The 22,288-nt window shown below is 36.0% G+C and overlaps 1 protein-coding gene across 1 annotated transcript in view; it reads right to left on the minus strand.

The window, feature by feature from the left end:
- The window catches only part of FCHO2 (FCH and mu domain containing endocytic adaptor 2), a 120,991-nt gene that overhangs the window by 41,153 nt on the left and 57,550 nt on the right, over window positions 1-22,288 (minus strand). The window contains exons 9-11 of the mRNA XM_039242073.1: window positions 14,113-14,157; window positions 12,323-12,395; window positions 8,749-8,773 (exon numbers count right to left, since the gene is read on the minus strand). Of these exons, the coding sequence (XP_039098004.1) occupies window positions 8,749-8,773; window positions 12,323-12,395; window positions 14,113-14,157 (143 nt within the window). The remainder of the gene's footprint in view (window positions 1-8,748; window positions 8,774-12,322; window positions 12,396-14,112; window positions 14,158-22,288) is intronic.

A 22,288-nucleotide genomic window follows, 5' to 3' on the forward strand; every position in this document is an offset into this window, starting at 1 on the left:
GTAAAATGTACTCTTAGGCTTTGCTGGTACAAATAAAAATATAGTACAATCTCTACAGAAAGAAATTTAGCATTACTTAACAAAAGTAGAACTCTTCCACCCAGGAATTCAATTTCTAATAATTTACCCTGAAGATACACCTCCAACAATTTAAAAATACATATGTAACATATGTAACAGATCAAAGATGATCTGTAACTCAAAATTGCTGGAGAGCATCTAAATGTCCGTGCATAGTTGAATAAACTATAGCACACACAGAAAATAGAGTACTATACATCTATTTTTTAAAAATGAGAAGTTCTATGAAATCATATGGAATGACTTCCAAGAAAAAGTGCTAACTGAAAAAAGCTGATAAAGGAACATATGTATCTCTTAAGAAAGAAAGGCAAATTTAAAAACACAGATCTCTATGTGGGGGAATAAAAGCCAGTGGAAGGATCAATAAGAATATAATAAAGTTGTTTACCTACAAGGGAGGGTGATGAAGTAGAAGAGAAAAAGGATGCAGGGACACTTCTCTAAGTATGCTATGTTAAGAGAATAGTCCCATTTTTAAGAAATACACATTTAAGAAGTTAGGGATGAAGGACCATCATGTATAGAATTTATACTAAAATGGATCAAAAAAGATTTATACACATATACATAAACATGTGTGTAGGAAGAATGCAAGAAAGTATATTTTAGAAAAAAATATACAAGAATAAAATAGTTCCAAAAAAAATTTTACATAAAAAAGAAAAAGATTGCCAAGAAATGCCAGTTGGAACTAGAGAGCCAATATTCTTCTACTGATAAAGTTTACTATTCTTCATCCATTCACTTGTCAAGACTCAGCAAGAGGAGTATGAAAGATGATCTCACAGGCACAGCAGAAGGTCAAGGAGAACTAAGAGCAGAATTAACATGGCTATAGCTTCCAATCTGAATAAAAAGTCTACTGTAGCCAGCAGTGAGTTAATAGACTCGATTAAAATCTAGAAATGAGGGGCACCCGGGGGGCTCAGTCGGTTGAGCGTTCGACTTCGGCTCAGGTCATGATCTCATGGTTCTTGGGTTCGAGCCCCGTGTCGGGCTCTGTGCTGACAGCTCAGAGCCTGGAGCCTGTTTCAGATTCTGTGTCTCCCTCTCTCTGACCCTCCCCTGCTCATGCTGTCTCTATCTCTCTCTCAAAAATAAATAAAACATTTAAAAAAAAATAAAATCTAGAAATGAAAAATCTAATACAGAGTGAAGAGCAGATTCTATAAAAAGATGACAAGGGGCATGTGGGTGGCTCAGTCAGTTAAGTGTTGGACTATTGATTTAAGCTCAGGTCAAGATCTCATGGTTTGAGAGGGCAGGGCTCCAAGCTACCACCATGAAGATTCTCTATTTTCCTCTCTACCACAACCCTCTTGTGTGCTAGGGCATTCTCTATCTCAAATAAACATTAAAAGAAAATGATGACAAGTGATAGACTTATAACCCTAGGAGTAGAGCACTTTCAGTTTTGCATATTGCTTGCTAATATGCAAATAATATTCTAAAACACTTTAAGCTTTACCAAATGTGGATCCATTAGAAATAAGAATCAAAGTTTTTTATAAAATATTTTATTCTAACTCCCAGTCCTGGAACCATACCAGATATGTAATCTCCTAGAAGTACTATCTAAGGATTTGCTGATACTACTTTTAAACTTGTTAACAATATACTATACAGGATGATGTACTAATTTAAAATAATACTGAGCAGTTTTCTATAGGACTGAGTAAGCTGCTTCTGGACCAACCTCTTAAAGATTACAACTGTAAACTCTGGTTAAAAAACTATTGGGAGGCACCTGGGTGGCTCAGTCAGTTGAACATCTGACTCAGTTTTAGCTCTGGTCATGATCCCAGGGTTGTGGGATAGAGCCCAGTGTTGGGTTCTGTGTGGAGCCATGGAGCCTGCTTAAGATTTTCTCTCTCTCGGCAAACCATGAGAGACTCTTGAATGCTGAGAATAAACTGAGGACTGATGGGTGTGGGGGGGTAGGGGGGAGATGGGCATGGAGGAGGGCACTTGTGGGAATGAGCACTGGGTGTTATATGGAAATCAACTTGACAATAAACTACTTGTAAAAAAAATTAAAAAAAAAAAAAAAAGATTTTCTCTCTCTAACTCTGTCTCTCTCCTTCTGCTCCTCTCCCCAGTTTGTGCTCTCTCTCTAAAAAATAATTAAAATTATTTAAAAATTAATTAAAATTAATTATAATTAAAAATTTTTTTAATTAAAAAAAATATCTGAAGATAGTGAAGACTGAAACAGAGCCACCATTTAAAAAGTTATACAAGGAGCACCTGGTGGCTCAGCCAGTTTAAGTGGCCAACTTCAGCTCAGGTCATAATCTCACTACATAGGTTCGAGCCTCACATCGGGCTCTGTGCTGACAGCTCAGAGTCTGGAGCCTGCTTCAGATTCTGCATCTCTTCTCTGTGCCCTTTACCTGTTCATGCTCTGTCTCTCTGTCTCTCAAAAACAAACATTTAAAAAAATAATAAAATAAAAAAGTTATACAAAATTATATGCTCAAAAACTTTATAAATCATAATTCAGTTCTAAGAAAAGTGCAAGTAACCCTCAGGGAAGGCAGGAAAAAGAAACCAAAATGAAAACCAAAAATAAAATGACATACATTAGCCCTGATATGTCAATAATTATGGTAAGCAATCCCTATCAAAATACCACCACCATTCCTCACAGAGCTAAACCAAACAATTCTAAAATTCGTATGGAACCAGAAAAGACTCTGAATAGCCAAAGCAATCCTAAAAAAGAAAACTGAAGCTGGGGGCATCACAATCTCAGACTTCAAGCTGTATTACAAAGCTGTAATCATCCCGACAGTATGGTACTGGCACAAAAACAAGTGGGTTTTCCAGCAAGTGGTGTTGGAAAAACTGGACAGCGACATGCAGAAAAATGAACGTGGACCACTTTTTTATACCAAACACAAAAATAAACTCAAAATGGATGAAAGACCTAAATGTAAGAGAGGAAGCCATCAAATCCTAGAGGAGAAAACTGGCAAAAACCTCTCTGACCTTGGCCACAGCAACTTCTTACTCAATACGTCTCCAGAGGCAGGAGAAATCAAAGCAAACATAAGCTACTGGGACCTCATCAAACTAAAGCTTTTGCACAGTGAAGGAAACAATCAGCAAAACCAACTGAATGGGAGAAAATATTTGCAAATGATGTATCAAATAGAGGATTAGTATCTAATATCTATAAAGAACTTATCAAACTCAACACCCCCAAAACAAATAATCCAGTGAAGAAATGGGCAAAAGACATGAATAGACACTTCTCCAAAGACACCCAGCTAGTGAACAGACACATGAAAAAATGCTCAACATCACTCATCATCAGGGTAATACAAATGAAAACCATAATGAGATACCACCTCACATCTGTCAGAATGGCTAACATTAACAACTCAGGCAACAACAGATGTTGGCGAGGATGCGGAGAAAGAGGAGCTCTTCTGCACTGGGAATGCAAACTGGTGCAGCCACTCTGGAATACAGTATGGAGGTTCCTCCAAAATTTAAAAATTGAACTACCCAACGACCCAGCAATTGCACTACTAGGTATTTACCCAAGGAATACAGGTGTGCTGTTTCGAAGAGGCACACACACCCAATGTGTATAGCAGTGCTATCGACCATAGGCAGAGTATGGAAAAAGGCCACATCTGTCCATTGACAGTCTATTACAATAGACTATTACTCGACAATCAAAAAGAATGAAATCTTTTTCATTCTAGTTGCCATTTGCAACTAGGTGGATGGAACTAGAGGGTATTATGCTAACCGAAATTAGTCAGAGAAAGAAAAGTATCATATGACTTCACTCATAAAAGGAATTTAAGATACAAAACAGATGAACATAAGGGAAGGAAGCAAAAATAATATTAAAAACAGGGAGGGTGACAAAACATAAGAGAGTCTTAAATATAGAGAACAAACAGAGGGTTGCTGGAGACGTTGTGTGAAGGGGAATGGGCTAAAATAGGTAAGGGGCATTTAGGAATCTTGTGATTCATGTAAAAGTTAATTTAAAAAGGAAGGGGGGCGGGTAAGACAGGCACCTGAGTGGCTCAGTGGATTAAGCATCCAACTCTTGGTTTTGGCTCAGGTCCCGATCTCACAGTTCAGGAGTTCAAGCCCACGTTGGGCTCTGAACTGTAAGTGTGCAGTCTGAGATTTTTTCACCTCTCTCCCTGTCCCTTCCCCAGCTCATGTGCACTCTCTCTTAAAATAAACTTTAAGATAAATAAATAAGGGCAGAGTGATTATTGTCTTGTTAAATAAAACAGACTTCAGAAAGAAAATTACCAGGATCAGAGAGGGACACTGTGTCCATAGAAAAACCTGTACACGACTGTTCAAAGCACTTTTTTCTAATAGCCCAAAACCAGAAACAACTAAAGGTCCTATGATAGGTGAATAGTTAAAACAAATTTTAGTGCATCTATACCATGGAATACTACTATTAAACAACAAAAAGGAATAAACTATTCATACATGCAATAACCTGGGTGAAACTGCAGAGAACTGTGCTGAATTTAAAAAAAAAAAATCTGAAACAATTATGGTAGGATTCCAACTTAAATGACATTCTTGAAATGACAGAATATAGAAATGGAGAAAAGATTATTGGTTGCCAGAAGCTAAGGAAGGTGGTGATGGAAGAGAAGTGGCTGTAAAAGGGCAATCAACATAAAAGATCAAAAGACCCCTGTGGTCATGGAAATGTTCACACCGTATTAGCCTCAACATCCCAGTAGTGATACTGCATTTCTGCAAGAAGTTATGAGGAGAAAACCAGTGACAGGTACACGGGACTGCCTGTATTATCTTTGCAACTTGCTGTAAATTAATTATTTCAAAATAAATTAGGATTCTCAGTATATTATGTATTCAATGTTGAAACTATTCATAGGAACTTGGTATTAAAAAAACTTAGACATTCCTTGTTGATATCTTTGTTCATTCAATCCATGATTTCTATATTATGGCCCCACACTGTTGGAGCAAAGCATTAGGCCAAAGCAGATAACCCACTAATCTTAAAAGACAGGTTTGGATAGTGGTGGTAGTGATTAAAAAAAAAAAAAAAAATGCTGGAAAATAAATTTTTTAGTGTTTTTTTCTTAAAGAGTTTATTGTCAAGTTGGTTTCCATATAACACCCAGTGCTCATCCCCACAAGTGCCCTCCTCCATGCCCATCCCCCCTCCCCCCCACATCCATCAATCCTCAGTTTGTTCTCGGCATTCAAGAGTCTCTCATGGTTTGCCTCTCTCCCTCTCCCCTACTATTTCTCCCCTTCTTCTCCCCCCACAGTCCTCTGTTAAGTTTCTCCTGTTCCACTTATAAGTGAAAACATATGGTAGCTGTCCTTCTCTGCCTGACTTATTTCACTCAGCATAACACTCTTGAGTTCCATCCATGTTGCTACACATGGCCAGATGTCATTGTTTCTCACTGCCATATAGTATTCCCTAGTACAGATAAACCACACCTTCTTTATCCATTCATCAGCTGATGGACACTTAGGCTCTTTCCATGTTTTCGCTAGTTTTGAGAGTGATGCTATGAACGTTGGGGTACATGTGCAATAATTAATTAATTAATTGGAGGGGCACCTGGGTGGCTCAGTCAGCTAAGCATCCAACTCTTGATTTCAGCTCAGGTCATGATCTCATGGGTTAGAGCCTCACATTGCAGCTCCCAGCTGGGAGTGCAAAGCCTGCTTGGGATTCTTGGTCTCCTATCCCTCTGCCCCGGCCCCCATACCCTCACACTCTCTCTCAAAATAAACAAACAAACATTAAAAAAAGAAAAACAGGTTAAAAAAAGAAAAACAAAAGATAATATTTTTTAAATTACATAGTAGGTTTAAAAAAGGAACAGAAATTAAACGATAATTTCCCTACCAAGACATCCAGACCATGGATGCTTTTTTAAGTAATCATTAAAAGTAGCCATAAGGCACCTGGCTGGCTCAGTCAGTAGGGCATGCAACTCTTGATCTCAGGGTCATAAGTTCAAGCCCCATTATGGGCATGGAGCCTACTTAAAAAAACAAAACAAAGGACTAGCCATAAAAAGTCATAAACAGGCCATAAATAAATAATAATAGGCTATAAATAAAACAACAAAAGAAGAAAGCCTTTTCTCCCTCCTGACCATCACTATAATGCTGCTCTACAAAAGTAACCACAAGTGTCTGGTAACACAGTCTTTAAAAGACAAAACAAACACCCAAAGATATCTGCTCATTTATATTTTTAAAACAGCAATTACTTAAAAATCATACTTAATGCTTCTCTTTCCCTATCAGCAGTCACAACAACCTAATTCTCTAACCTATGACTATTACATAAGTGAATGTTTAATAACTTAGTTAACCAATCTCAATTTTGATGGATGTTTCCAGTTTTTTGTTAATATAAACCATGTTGGAATAAACATGTCTCTACTTCTTCCTCCATCCCCCTCTATAAATTGTAGTCCCCCTTATCCATGGAGGATACATTCCTACACCCCAGTGGATGCCTGAAACCAAGGATAGTAACAAACCCTTTACATACTATGCTTTTTCCTATACATGCAACACCTATGAAAGTTCAATTTATAAATTAGACAAAGTAAGAGACTTTTTTAGGCACAGTAACAGATTAGCAACAATAATAATAAAACAGAAGTATAACAACATACTACAGTAAAAGTTATGTGAATGTGCTCTCTCTCAAAACATCTTATTTTACTGTACTCAACCTCCTTCTTGTGATGATGTGACATAATAAAATAGCTACATGATAAGATGACATGAGGTGAATGATGTAAGCACTGTGATGTAATGTCAAGCTACGAATGACCTTCTAATGCTGTATCAGGAGGATCATCTGCTTCTGAACCACAATCGACCATAAGTAACTTAAACCATGGAAAGCTAAACAGCAGATGCGGGGCTACTACTACATACTGTTTTCTTTCAACACAAATTTATCAATCATTTCTTATACATCAGACTTACGCATTCCTTTTAAAAGCCCTTTTCTGGGGCGCCTGGGTGGCTTAGTCGGTTAAGCGTCCGACTTTCGCTTAGGTCATGATCTCGCGGTTCGTGGGTTCAAGGCCCGCGTCGGGCTCTGTGCTGACTGCCAGCTCAGAGCCTGGAGCCTGTTTCAGTCTGTGACTCCCTCTCTCTCTGACCCTCCCCTGCTCACACTGTCTCTCTCTCTCTCTCTCCTAGAAATAAATAAAAACATTTAAAATAAAAAATAAAAAAAATAAAAGCCCTTTTCTAATTCCAGACGAGTACTGAAAACAGCTCAAAACTGGGTGATACTGATCATTACATAAGAGTATCAACGAGCTGAGACTATTACAAATGTTTAAGAGAGTATATATAAAACATGAAGTATTAAAGTATTTATTTCAATGTTGTAATCATCAAATAAAAGCTATACATAATTAATTCCAAAATGAAATGCATGATGAATACTAAAGTAAATGTCAAACACATCTGCTGACTTTTTCATTAATTAGTAAACCAAGAGTATCAAAACAGGTAGCTGGTAAAGTAGATTCAGCTCTAAAACACTCTCATGATTTTAACCCTAGAGCATACTAGAAATCTTTCTTTCACTATACATTTATTGACAAGCCATAATTTTCTTATTTTAAACCTGAAATATAAAGCAAGACTACTAATTTTATTTAAGTTACATAAAAAACAATGTTTCACAAAATATCTTTATCTTGGTACATATACCAGTATGCTGTAAAAGATCAAAATGTTTTGGGGCCAAGAGAAACAATTATGCAAGCAAGAGCAATAAACAAAGAAGACAGGCAGCTAGATCCTACTACACTTAGCAACAGGGCCACTATCTAATGAAGAATTTGAAAAGTGTGTCTGTCTATACACTACTTACACCATTTGGTTAATCTACTCTCCCACTGTAACTACAAGAAGCTCCATTTAATGTCTTCTTTATTTACATATAAAGAAATATATTTAAATAAGAAATATAAATAAACTTTCTTCATAACAAAAAGCACAGAAAAGTACTGACCATGATTATTACTGCTATGTTTTCAAAAATGATAATCTCTAAGCAAAACTGAAATACTTGAATAAAATTTTAATAATCAGGAATACATTTTTATTTTTAACGTTTGTTTATTTCTGAGAGAGCATGACCAAGAGGGGGAGGGGCAGAGAGAGGGTGAGGGAGAGAGAGCATCTAAAGCAGGTTCTGCAGTGACAGCAGATAGCCCCATCTGGGGCTCAAACTCAAGAACCATGAGATCATGACCTGAGCCAAAGTCAGACACTTATAACCAACTGAGCCACCCAGGTGTCCCAGGAATACATAATTATGAGCATCACGTTTTAAAGTATGCAGATTTGAGATCTGGCATATTTCTCAAGAAAAAGCAATATGGCATGGTACCATTCAAATTTTAAAAGTAAAATGTCCACTTTTCAAAGGTGGGTAAAATTACCTTCTATTTAATATAAAAGCATCCAGTAATAGAAGACCAAAATTTTACCTGTAATTTTAATAGTGAATTTGCAATAAGCTGGTTAGTATTTTTCTTGGAAAGATTTGTGAACAACTCAACCCAAATATGCTGGGTATTTCCTAATGAAAAATAGCTAATTTACATGGTGTATATCAAAGTAAAATCTACTTACAAGTGAATCTGCATCAGGGCATTCCCTATTAAAAGAAACAAAACATTAGAAATATTCAATTATTAGAACTATCTGATAATTATAATATATTGAAAGTGTTCACCTTGGTATTTAAACATAACTTTTATTTACACTTTACAAAAACTATTCAGAAAAATCAAATCATGAAAATTAAAATATACTAAATGATTTTAAAATTAAAAAGAAAGCATTCCTATATCCATAATACACGGCAAAATGAAACACAACTCACAATAATTTTATAAACTTATTCTTCGTAAGTACTTCTTTTCCATTAACACACACACAAATCTTATAAAGGAAGCTGTCAATCCCACAAGGATTTCTAATGGCTTTTAATTCTTTAGGCAGAGAAAGCTAAAAAAAAAATTCTAAGAAGACTTTTTTTTAAGTCCGTATTTATACTAACTGGTAAATACTAGTAAATAACATTTTACAATGTATTTTTGTTAAAACTTTAGTTTCATTTGAAGTACTTTCCATAGCTAGCATATACACAAAAGCCAAGCTATTTTTTTCCATATATGTTAAATGAGTAGTCAGACTTCCACTTAATAAAGATTTCTGATCTACTAAGTTGTTGAAAACTGTTAATTTTACCATTTTACCGGCAAATATTAATTTAGATGTAAACTAGTAAAAATGTATTTTATTTTTTCAGTAAGCAGCAAGCAAGAATTTTATTAGAGTATAAAATTAGAAAGGAAGAATAGTAAGAAAGCTCTCTTTATAGAAAGGGGCATTGAAAAGTGAATGCTCCCCCCCCAAAATGTATTTTATATGTAAAACTAAAACATAAAGATCAACTTTCTCAATTAAACAAAAAGACCTAAATATATAAAATTAAAGACACTGAGGCCATGAGGAGTAAGTTTAAAAGAATTTCTGTGTACATATCCTAGAATAAATTCACAAAAATCAGAGTGCATATTTAAAAGATATTTGGATTAGTTACATATTCTTTGGCTTTAGACAGTTAATGCACACAGTATCAGAATCTGCCACTTTAATAAAAGACTAAAACACACTAGGTATACCTTAAGAGTCCTAAGGAGAGTAATAAAAAGTACTAAATTAATATACAGGATAAGCAGGTCATCTCTATCCACCCAAAGACTAATAAGCACAAATCAGAAAAATCTACAGAGGGAAAAAATTTTTTAAAGGAAGATAGAATGGAATAGACCGAAATAATGAAAAAAGAGGGAGATGACTATACTGCTCTTAATCCAACCTGAAGCACCAAAGTGGGTAAATCCAAGCCTCTTATGTACAAAGAGCCATGTAAACATAACCTAAGATTGCCAGTTTTGAAAAAGAGCTCCCTTATTACTGATATATGAGGAGTATTTATCACAACTCCTATGCATACTCTGAGGAAATATTCCAGAAAAGACAATATAGTAATAAATTCAAACCCTTCACAGAATCAAATAATTTAAGATGTTAAGAGCACTTCTACTTTCCTTCCTTTTTTTTAAAGACAGGGTTTAAATATCAAAGTGTCAAAGTTCCAAACAGTTTATTCTCTGGCTTTAGGCCACAACTGTCCAGTCTTTGTGGCAAAGCACTCATATGTTTGCTTTCACAGTGGGCTGTAATGAGACCAGCAGATGAAGCCCCAGGAAGATCAAGCTCTGAGCAGGACCCTATTCCACAATAACTGGCATTTCAACAAAAGCCTTCAGGCTGTAAGGAGGAGCATGCCAAGAGCCTCGGGCATTTCAAACAAAGTGCTTTCTAGTACTTTTCGTGCAAGTGTTGAAAGAAGGCAATAGTGATGCAGTTGTTGAAAGCACTGATTTTCTGCCCTAGTATTCTCAGTGGTAAAAAAAAAAAAAAAAAAAAAAAAAATTCCAATATCCAAGTGGCCTAATGATGATACTGGGAAGTTACTGATCGTGAAAAATAATTCTAAAAGCACAGAATACACAAAAATATTGTAAGCCCCCTGAAGTAACAGCTGTGAAAAACCACATATTATAAAAACATTTGAATTTAAGGCCTTTATTCTTTTTAATATACTAACAAGATGAAGTGGATACATTTCTAATTTCTGTTACGAATCAACTGTTTAGACTTCCTTATTTCCAGTGTTATAAAAAACGTTTTGATTCCATCTCCTTAGCAAAATACTCCCTTCATAAATGTTGAAAAGACATTTGTAGATGAGATGGTAACCACAGATATAAATCACTTTGTAATCGGTCTTAATTTGTAATCAAGTGAACCTAAACTTGGGGGGGAGGAGGGATAAAGAGACGTTTAGAATGGTAGAAACTCTAAAAAACTCAGATAAAAAGAATTTGACTAGGGGCGCCTGGGTGGCTCAGTCAGTTAAGTGTCTGACTTCGGCTCAGGTCATGATCTAATGGTCCGTGGGTTCGAGCCCTGAGTCAGGCTCTGTGCTGACAGCTAGCTCAGAGCCTGGAGCCTTTTTCAGATTCTGGGTCTCCCTCTCTCTCTGACCCTCCACTGCTCTCTTTCTCTCTCTCTCAGAAATACATAAAACATTAAAAAAAAAAAAAAAAAGAATTTAGGTAAGAGGTAAGAACACCCAAAGCACAAACTGTTGTCTTACACTGAAAACATGGGTGGCCAAGAGAGCTCTGCTAATTATGCTGGAGAAGCAGAAATTTTAAATAAATTGCAAGCCAGTGTTACTGGGTCAACAAATCATTGACTAGTGTCTTGTCAATCTATATAGGTTGAATAATTACAGCAACAAAGATTCCTTTAATTCCAGTTTGTCTCTGGTAAATCATAGCTCTTAAGAGATTCTCAACACCAGGTGTCTATTAGGAATGACAGAGGCTGCTTAAAAGCAAACAAACTAAACAAAAAATTATGCTGCACTGAACACCCTGAGAATCTGGTTTAAACTGGTCTGAGGTGGGGCCTGGCATAGATGTATTTATTTTAATTTTCCACATAGTTCTAATGTATAGCCAAGACAGAAAATTTCACTTACCCAATACTTGTTGAATTTATTATATGCTAATTATATACTTTGTATACTAACTTAATTTTTTAAAAAGGTAAATCAGATTTATACTCCATTCTCCATTGAAAATTGATGACCCAGCATAAATGTTTAAAACCATGTTAGGGCTTTTGTTTTTCCCCATTTTCTGTTTATGTGTGCATATATCACCGTGACCCTATATGTTTAGAGTTGTCTAGGAGGATTTTCATCAAATTGTTGACCATGGGTTTTTTTCTTAGGCATTAAGATTTAGAAGAATTTTTAGTTTCCTCTGCACTTTTGTTTCTTAAAATATGCATGTATCATTTTGTAAAAAGAATGTCTTTTAAAGTTTCAATTTCAAAACCTAGAAGACTTCATCTTAAAATTTTAAAACAGTAAGAAATCTAATACTTTTAACTAAACCCAGAGGAGATGGCAAATGTATTCAGAAAAGTGTTTTTTACACCTTAGACATATATACATTGAGTTATTTCTGAAGGAATTTTTTCTTCTCACATTCAAAATAACAGTCTTATTCTTAATCACTAAATAACAAAGGATTTTCACAATATTTAATGTACTTACACAGACTCTGCATCCTTTTCCTTTTTAATTATTCCTGGCAAACCAAAAGTCTTTCTTTTCCTTGGTTTTATACCTAAAAATAAATGTATATTGTTATAGAAACATAACTGTTGCTGATAAATATATTAAACTTAAGAATACACCTTGTATCTTGACACATAATTTGCTTATGTCAGTACTCAATTTGGATGAAAGAAATAAAAGTATTAGCTGGTAAACTGTAATGTTTAAATCAGAGTCATAGTCTGTTTAGATTTTTCTTATGTTAATTTAATGAAGCCTGTTATGCACCTAAAGGTGAACATTCACTTGATCAATAAAATTCTCTTTTCCTCTAAGTCTCCTCTAAGTTACCTCAGACAAAATAAGCATTTGGAGAATCTTAAAACTTCAAAAGAAAAGAACATCATTCACTCTATTAGATTTTGTTATAAATCCAAGTTAAATCATGGTTTCCTGTCTGGAAGACCACAAAGTATGAATGTGGTGTTTTAAATAAAAAGATGACACAACAGATCCATTAACAGTAAATACGGGAAACTTATGGCATTCCTTTGCCCACGTATTATCTTTAATATAAAGAATGTTGTAAGCTGACTCCACCATAAATGAGAAACAGGTATCATCTTTATTTTGCCTAATATGGCAGTTCTTCCTCCTCCTCCTTCATGACAAATTATGTTTTAGAAATCAGTCATACTATTAATTGCTGCTGGAATTCAGCACAAACTTAGCTGCTTACTTGGACAACTATAGAGCATAGCTAAGATAATCTCTCACCATACAGATGAGGAAACTAAAGGATATTTTTTGGTTTTGTTTTTTAACTCAGTGCTATCCAGCTACTAAATACTATACTAATATAGTATAATACTATAGCCAGGATTAGAAACCAGCTGTTTTAGAACAAGGTACTTGCTCCCATGCAAAACTAAATCTTACATTTGTTAGTGTATTATATCAAATACACTTTTTTCTCACAGAGTACTATTATTTACTATCGACATTTTACCATAAAGAAAGCTAAAGAACAAAGAACTTGCATAGTTACTGCTCTCAAACAAGCAGTACCTATAAGAAGGCGAGGCACCAGAGCCCCTGACTCCTCCAATGATAACATTACACACAAGAGCAAACCTGTTCTCCGAATTCTCACATAAATGTTGGAAGAAAAATAAATAGAAAAGATTGCTTTCAAATGATTTCTAGTAGCTCACAGAGTACTCAAACAGGAAGGTAGGTGCCTTGCTGGCTAAGTCCGTGCAACATGTGACTCTGGATCTTGGGGTTATGAATTTGAGCCCCACTTGGGTACATATTTAAATAAACAGACAGGAAGGGTTGTGGACCCTTTCTCCAAGTCACATCATCACTCCTTTTGAATGATGGTAATATTAACATTAATGTATAACCCTCATTAATTACTGAAATGTTTCTCATTTTAGAATAAGCCTTATATATACATTAATGGGTAGCAATGATTTTCATATTTATGACATGAGAATGTTTAAAGATGGATGTCAATAAAGAAAACAATTTCAATGTGTATTTGAAAATAAATACATGTGGTATTTAATCTTTTAAGATATATTATTCAAACACACTAATACTCCTTTGGGTAAACCTACCATTTACTTATTAAGTAAAGATTAAAAATCTGTAGGCCTTCAAACTACATTCAGGTTTTTCTATATCACATGCTGACACCAATGGATAACAGCCAATCTTTTATTTGTTCAATAAACAGAAGATATTGGCTAGTTACCACACATTACAACTAGTCAACTTACCTTCAACTGCACTAGCAGGGTCACATTCTTCAAATTCAATAAGGCCTAAAACAAAACAAAACAGATGAACAACTGTTAGTTTAAAAAAAAAAAAAAAATGTTTTAAAGCTGATGGAAAACAATTAGATCAAATCACATTACATGTTTTTAATCGACCTGACAGTGTGTTCTAGTGTTATCTGAAAGTGTTAATTAAAATATCAATAATTTTAAAAACCAAATAATCCTAACATAGACAAAAATTGACACTAGCCTGTTTTCATGATCACAGTTAACTGAAAACCCTTTATATAGGATACTGGAGAACCGAAGACACCAACTCTGTACTTTTCTGCTTTCAAGAAGCTTGCAGGATACTAGAGAAAAAAAACCAAACACAATAAAAGGCAGTTGCTGAATCTTTGGTTGTGTTCATGGGAAGGACAGGGGAGCCAACATAGTAAATACTACTAGAATGTCAGCTTGGGAATTTGTCTGTCTCGTAGACCACTGTGAACTGGCAAATAATAGGTCTTTAACAACTGTAAAGCAAGTCAAGGAATCTGAACTTGTAGTTTGCAGGTAATGGGAAGAACTTTCAAGAGAGGTGATACATACATGCCTCTACAAAGCAGTCTTAGAAGAAAATAAATTTAGCACAGGTATGAGGGATAGACTACAGAGAGATAGGAAGAATATAAAATAGAGATCAGTTGAAAAACATTGTAAATAGCTCTAAAGTGACAGATCTGCTAAGACTAGCCTTAAATGTCATATGATAGATTTCATGAACATGGGATATTAAACTATTTAGGTAGTAAAGAAAGTAGCAAAAGCATGAATCACTGTTCTGCTAAAATGTCCCCCAACTAAATATCAGACTAAAAAATTATCTTTCATTAAACAGTCATTTTGCCCATTTTATAATACTGAAATTTATGCAAGTCCAGCATTTTTGTGAATTAACTTTTTATTAATGGTAACAGTTTCAACATGTTATTTCAAAAAACTTAAAAATCAAGCTTGGGGACACCTAGGTGACTCAGTTAAGTGTCCAACTCTTGATTTCAGCTCAGGTCATGATCTCACGGTTTGTGAGATGGAGCCCCACAATAGGTTCTGTGCTGACAGCTTGGAGCCTGCTTGGGATTTTCTCTCCCTCTCTCTCTGCCGCTCCCCAACTTATTCTCTCTCTTAAAATAAACAAACATAAATAAATAAATAAAAATAGAGCTTGAAGAATGGAAAACAGAAGATTTCATTACTGGTTCTTCTGAGACATTAAGGTAAACTATAACTATGAATAAGTTCATAATCAGAGTTCTCATTGATCATATTATAAAAGAAAGGCTTTAATTAAAGAAATATTTCTCTACAAGGAACATCTAAAAATATTGGTGGGGCGCCTGGGGTGGATCAGTCAGTTGAACCTCTGACTCTTAAAACCCGACATCAGATTCCATGCTGAGCAGAGAGCCTACTTAGGGCTCAATCTCCCTCTCTGCCCCTCCCTCCCACTCATGTGCTCTCTCTCTCTCTCTAAAAACAAAACAAAACAAACAACTGGCTAAAATGTCCTTCTTAACCCCAAATCTAAGATCTGCTTCTTCAATTCTGGTTTCTATTCAAATAGAGTACTTAACATTTAGTGATAAGCAACATAACCAAAAAACCTCATAAAAGTGAGTTTTATGAGGACCTGATCAATTAATTAGCAATACCTTTCTAAGTATTCTTATAATACATACATATATATATATATATCATGTGACTAAAAAATAAAATACATTCACTACTTTCACCCTGAAAAGCTTTAAAATCAGAAAATGGCCCAATTAAAAATTTAAAAGACTTCAAGTCCAGTTTGCAAATCTGGAAGCTAAAAATTCATTAAATGAAAGGGTAATGGTGAACTCTTTGTTAGACTCTTTTAGAGGCCTACATTAACAGTTTACAAAGAGATTAGAAATGAAATATCAAGAAAGGTAAAGAATTTTAGTATATTCATCTGATAATTAGCAACTACTTGGTGTAAAAGAATAAAAAATCTCCACCTAAATTACCAACAGTTTATTATGTATCATTAGTTTTATAACATGCTAATAAACCTTAGAGACTATGACCACCTGCCAAATAAATCTGAGAGTTCCTACAGCTACATACATCACGTAATTTGTGCTCAGTAACTATTCACATAATCAAGCTATGGGCTTATTCTAGAGAGGAAAAACAAAAATCAATGCCAAACAAACTGCAGGATTTAAAAATACTTACACACAGAGTATCTGAAAAGACTTTTATAACATCACATTAGCATATATATTATTCTTTTAAGATCTTTGGATGTCTGCATATATGTGAAAATAGCAAACCATCCCTTAACTCTGCAAAAATTCCCTCAAAATTCTACATTTTTTCCTCACAAAATCTTTTTCCTATACCAGATATAACTCAATTGCTTTTCCCTTTCCCTTTTCTAAACATCCTTTTAAAGTCTATTTGAAACAGGAAAATGTCCAATAAAAATTTTTTGAAATAAACAATTCAAAATCACATTTTTGAAACAGAAGATGCCAGATCCTTTCAAATCGTAAAAAATACATATAAATTTTCAAATGAATACCTTCAGCACATAAGCTTTTCTCTTAAAGATAGAAGTACTAACAATTTCTGGTATAAAAAAAACTAAAAATGCCCTTTAAAAAGAAACGCTAACTCATGCATGAAAAAGAATTTCAAATGGCATATGCTGCACACGCCACTTCCCATGGCAAAGCTTTGCGTGCCTGGCTCTGTGCCAGTTGACAGCTCAGCTGGATATCAGTGCACACACTGTGACCCTCTTGCCGCACATCACTTCTGAAATGCTTCACAAGTAGAGAGTTTATTCAGCATCTTCCCTCCAATGCAGTCCACTGCCCATCATTCTGCTATTTAATCCTAAGACAAGTTACTTTTTTTGACAGTCACAAAGCCAGAGTGAGGGCCAGGAAGAATAGTTTTCTACAACTGGAATTTCAACTGTTTTAGGCTCAATTAATTCTGTTGTCAAAATAAATAACTGCTCTTAGCGCTTAGATTTTATGCTTGGCCACAAGGGTAATTTAATTTGTATAAAAGCAAATAAGACCATTTTGGCTCTGTCTCCTGATGCTCTTTTACACATTATATTAAAATGCCATCATGAGTTCAATTAAAAGCAGAAGAAATTAAAGGAAGACCTCCAAGAGGTCAAAAATAAAGTAAAACAATTCTTACAGAGGATGCTTTCTTTAATCATCAGGTAGGAATAAATTATTGCTAGAAGAAAGGAGGGAAGGAGGAAAGGAAGGGAGGGAGAGAGAGAGAGAAAAAAAAGGAGAGAAAGAAAGGAAGGAAGAAAGAAATGGAAGGAAGGAAGGAAAGGAAAGGAAGAAAAAATAAAGAGTCAACAACCCAAAGAATTCTAATTTGGATCAAAACTTCTAAAAAATGTTACAGGAGGAAAGACAATTTAATAGCAATATTTCTTCGATGCATTTTGTGGTTAAGATACAGTATTTAAAAATGTAAAACATTTAATAGTTCCCATTGTTTTGAAATCAATTCTAAATCTCAGGCCACCAAGAGGGTAAATCTGCAACTTTACCTAGATAAGAATTGGCCACAAAACTGAAATAGTAAGTCTGGGCCACGCAAATCAAGCCTATTTCTATATTTACCCAACTCAAAGAACAAACACTTGGTTCTAGTTAGAAGCCAAAATAAAACATATTAACAAGCCCAGATCCTAAAGTCTAATAAAAAGAATGGTGATAACTGGGGAAGGAGGGAGGAGTGGGGGTAATGACACAGGAGAGAGGGAGGGGAGGAGGGGAGGGGAAGGAGGTAATGACTCATAACAATGGAAGTCAATGACTACATTTTCAAGCTTGCTCCTGGGCAACACAGCGACATTCCCGGGTGTCTGGGATGGTGAACCAGGCAAGCTAACAAGAAAAAGAACATCAAACTCCAGTCTGTAGTAATATGCAAAAGGCATGCAGGCCCAAGTTCTGGTTTTGCCACTTATTTGCTGGCTAACTACCTTAAACTACTTACCTTCTCTACTTGAACCTAAGTCATATCATTTTTATAAATACACTATGGCAGAAGAAAACCTTTTGCCATACCTGCTTTCCCTTTCTCTACAAATACTCGTACACACACACAGTTTTCTTTTTTAGCTTGCTAAATCATTTGAAAGTAAGCTGCAACACCAATGCTACTCCACTTCAGGAGTACTTATTTTAATAAAGGGCTTGAAGAAAGAATTCTCTCAATCCAATGGTTCCAAATCCCAATGCCTAGGTGAATCTCCTAGTGAAATGCTTCCTGCTTAAGAATCATCTGGAGAGCTCATTAAATCACAAAGTACTGGGTCCCACCTCCAGAGTGTCCTATAGAGAAGGTCTAGGTTGGTGCTGAGGAATGTGCATTTTCCACAAACTCTCAGGTGACTACAGATGGTCCTGGGATCACACTTGGAGAACTACACTCTTAAGGAACTCCTGGGTCCACTGCCAGATATTCACGAATTCTAGATGGTACTTCTCCAGTTTTACTCTACATACAAACTGCCTAGGTGTGAGAAGTGAGATGATTTATTTTCAGAAAAACCAAATAAAAGTCGTACCATCTAATTAACGATAGGTTTACAACCAACTGAAAGCATGTACAAAGCCCCCTTAACCACGATGGAGTCCCAAACCCTAAAACACTTCACTTACTGGTTCTTCTTCTCTCCGTTTTGCAGGCTTATTTTTTGCAGGTTTTGCAATAAGCATGCACGGAAGAACTGAAGTCTCTGCATCACCTGCACCTCTGCATCAAGGAGTGTGCATTTGTTCCAATCAGACTACTTTCCCTTACATGGGCACAGGGGACCTCCGGGTAAGGCTGTAACCTCTTAGTACTCAGCCAATGAGGAACCAGGGAAAGAAGGACTTGTATGCTAGGAGATAAACTGCCTGCTGTAACTGCCCATCAGATACCTACTCATGCAATAACGTTGATTAAAAGCCTAGTTTCACTGTGCTCCAAAGTCCCTCCTCTGATTGGGTCACTGGGCTTATTTCTCACACTAGGGATCTTATTAAAATACAGATTCTTAAAGGGGCACCTGGCTGGCTCAGTAAGAAGAGCATGCGACTCTTGATCTCAGGGTTATGAGTTCAAGACCCACACTGGGTGCAGAGATTACTTAAATATTTTTTAAACGCAGATTCTTAAAACTGAATAAATACATAAAATGCAGATTCTATTTCAGTAGGCCTAGGGTAGAGTCTGAGATTCTGCATTTGTAACAAGCATCCAGTGATAAAATGCTATAGACATTGAACAGTGGCTGCGCATAAGACTCAGATGAGTTTAAAATATAGTGGTACTGAGGACCCACCCTAGACCATGCAATCAGAATTTCTGGGATAGGGAACTGTACATTTTTTTAAAAAGAGACAGAGATGAAGGGAGGGGGAGGAAGGGGAGAGAGAGTAAAAGAGAGGGAAAAAGAAAGCGAGGGGAGAAAGCGAGGGAGGGAGAGAGGCAGGAAGAAAGGAATGGAGGGAGGAAGAAGAGAAGGGAAGAGAAATTAAGAAAAATAAAAAGGAAAGAGAAAAAAATTTCTTCCACTAATTCTTATATGCATCCAAGGCTTGAGAATCAGTCATGAGGCAAACTTAGGAACCATGCTTTAAAGTGAAAAAAGCAGGTTTTTCACTATGAAATTTCAGTCACTGTAAAACTTCAAAAACATCCAAAATTTCATCTAGTTCTCCAAACACAGAATCTTAAACACTGAAGTATAATCTCCTACATCCAAAATCTGACACTACCTCCATACTCCTAGACGGAGTCATGTTTTCACCCTTGGTGATACTGATAAAACCTTAGGTGTTTATACCCAGTTCACTAAATCTTTTCCCTGGGAACTTCAACCTTCTCCCCAAGTGGTGAAGAAGCCATGTTTATACTATGTGATCTAGTCAGAAATGACTAAATTAGAAAGATTACCTGGACCAGATCCCTTCTCTGAGAAATTTGTAAAGGGACCAAACCTGAGCTGTGGCTGCAATTAAAGACCAAGTAAAAACACCTAGAAATTAGAGAGGTCACCTTATGTCCTGTGCCTGGAAAAGCAAAGAAACCATTGTGCAAAGAAAAAAATAAAGCAGTAGAAACAGAGAGATCGAATGAAGGAAAAATGATTCCTGGTATTCCTATAGGTTTGAGTTTGCTTCTGCAGCCTGGCTATATTCCTGATTTTGGATCCTTGGGATATCTGTTTCTTTCTAATAAATTTCCTTTTAAGTTCAAACTGGATTAAGTTAGCTTCTTTAACATACTGCAAAAAAATAAATAAATAAATAAACTGTTATTATGTACATGTAAAAATTGTAATCAGCTTACTTTATTTTTTTACTTCTCTTCTGTTACCTCTATTCTTACTATGTGCCAAGAACTGTTTTAATGTTTATTCATTTTTGAGAGACAAAGAGAGACAGGGAGTGAGCAGGGGAGGGGCAGAGAGAGGGGGACATAGAATGTGAAGCAGGCTCCAGGCTCTGAGCTGTCAGCACAGAAACTGGACGCGGAGCTTGAACCCACAAACTGCTCCATGGCGACCTGAGCTGAAGTCAGACACTCAATCAACTGAGCCGCCCAGGCACCCCTAAATTTAACATTTTTAACGGCTACTTCAACTTAATGAAACAAGCTTTCCTTAAACGAAGTCTGCTCAAAACAGTTTAATCTTTAGCTCACAATTTAGGATTATTACTATGAGAATCAGTAACTATGCTATGATAGGACTGCAGATGTAGTTAGTGCAGGGTGTCAGAATAAATTTTTTCTGAACTAAAGAAGAAGAGCAGAATCAGCTTTTGAAAAAAGATTACATACCATTGTGAGGCACACAATTCTCATAAACTATGACATACCTGCTACTATACTACACAGAAAGTATATTTTCTAACAATTCTGTAAAGAGTGAAACAGTAAATGTTTTAGACTTTGCGGGCCACAAGATCTGTCAAAACTACTGACCTCTGCTCCTGTGGTACAAAAAGTATCACAGACAATGCGTAAGTAAACATGGCTGTTCAAAACAACTTGTATCAACAATGACATCTGAATTTTCTACTTTTCATGTATCATAAAATACTACTTTTCTTTTGAATCCCCCCCGCCTTCATGGAAAATGGAAACTCAGGGCACTTAGTCAGTTCAGCAACCAACTTCACTCAAGTCATAATCTCACAGTTTGTGGGTTCGAGTCCCATGTCGGGCTCTGTGTTGACAGCTCAGCCTGCTTCGGATTCTCCTCCCTCTTTGCCCCTCCCCCACTTCTATGTCTCTCCATCAAAAATAAACATCAATGAATGAATTAATTAATTAAAATTGTAAACCCAGTCTTTGCCTGTATTGCCGGTAGGCCTCTACAAGCTGCTATAACCCAACTTAAAAATAAGCTCTAAAAAATGTAGAAGAAGATCATTATCAGGTTCCATGTATATTCCATAGGGCAGAGTTTTACGTCACTGCACTGACTGATTAGGATACAACATGTAAAGCTGTACTTCTTCACATATAACCTTTTCTATGTTACTTTTTTGGAGAGCTCTCCTCTTTTACTCTCTACTTGTGCTAATCTACATTGCTCTTTCCTTTTTTTTTTTTTTATTTTTTTTTAATGTTTTATTTATTTCTAGGAGAGAGAGAGAGACAGCGTGAGCAGGGGAGGATCAGAGAGAGAGGGAGTCACAGACTGAAACAGGCTCCAAGCTCTGAGCTGGCAGTCAGCACAGAGCCAAGGCGGGGCTCGAACCCACAAACCGCGAGATCATGACCTAAGTGAAAGTCGGACGCTTAACCGACTAAGCCACCCAGGCGCCCCTCCATTACTCTTTCCTAATCATCATCCTGAAAGAGGAGGATTCCTCTTGGTCATTCCCTTTTACTATCAAATAGAAAAACCAAGAAATCACAGCTGGAGTGGTATAGGTCTATGTCTCTTCTTGCTTTTTAAATTTTGCTTTCTAAACTAGGGTTTCTTCCCTGATTTATAAAAAAAAAAAAAAAAAAACTGGTAGGGAGGAGTGGTAGGAAGCTCTATTTGTACATTTGACATTATTCCAAATTCTTGAGAGCTCTGGAAAGATGATTTTAGATTTTTTAATCA

The sequence above is a fragment of the Hyaena hyaena genome, unplaced genomic scaffold (genome assembly GCF_003009895.1).
Source record: "Hyaena hyaena isolate Hyena2069 unplaced genomic scaffold, ASM300989v1 scaffold_205, whole genome shotgun sequence".
Taxonomy (NCBI): domain Eukaryota; kingdom Metazoa; phylum Chordata; class Mammalia; order Carnivora; family Hyaenidae; genus Hyaena; species Hyaena hyaena.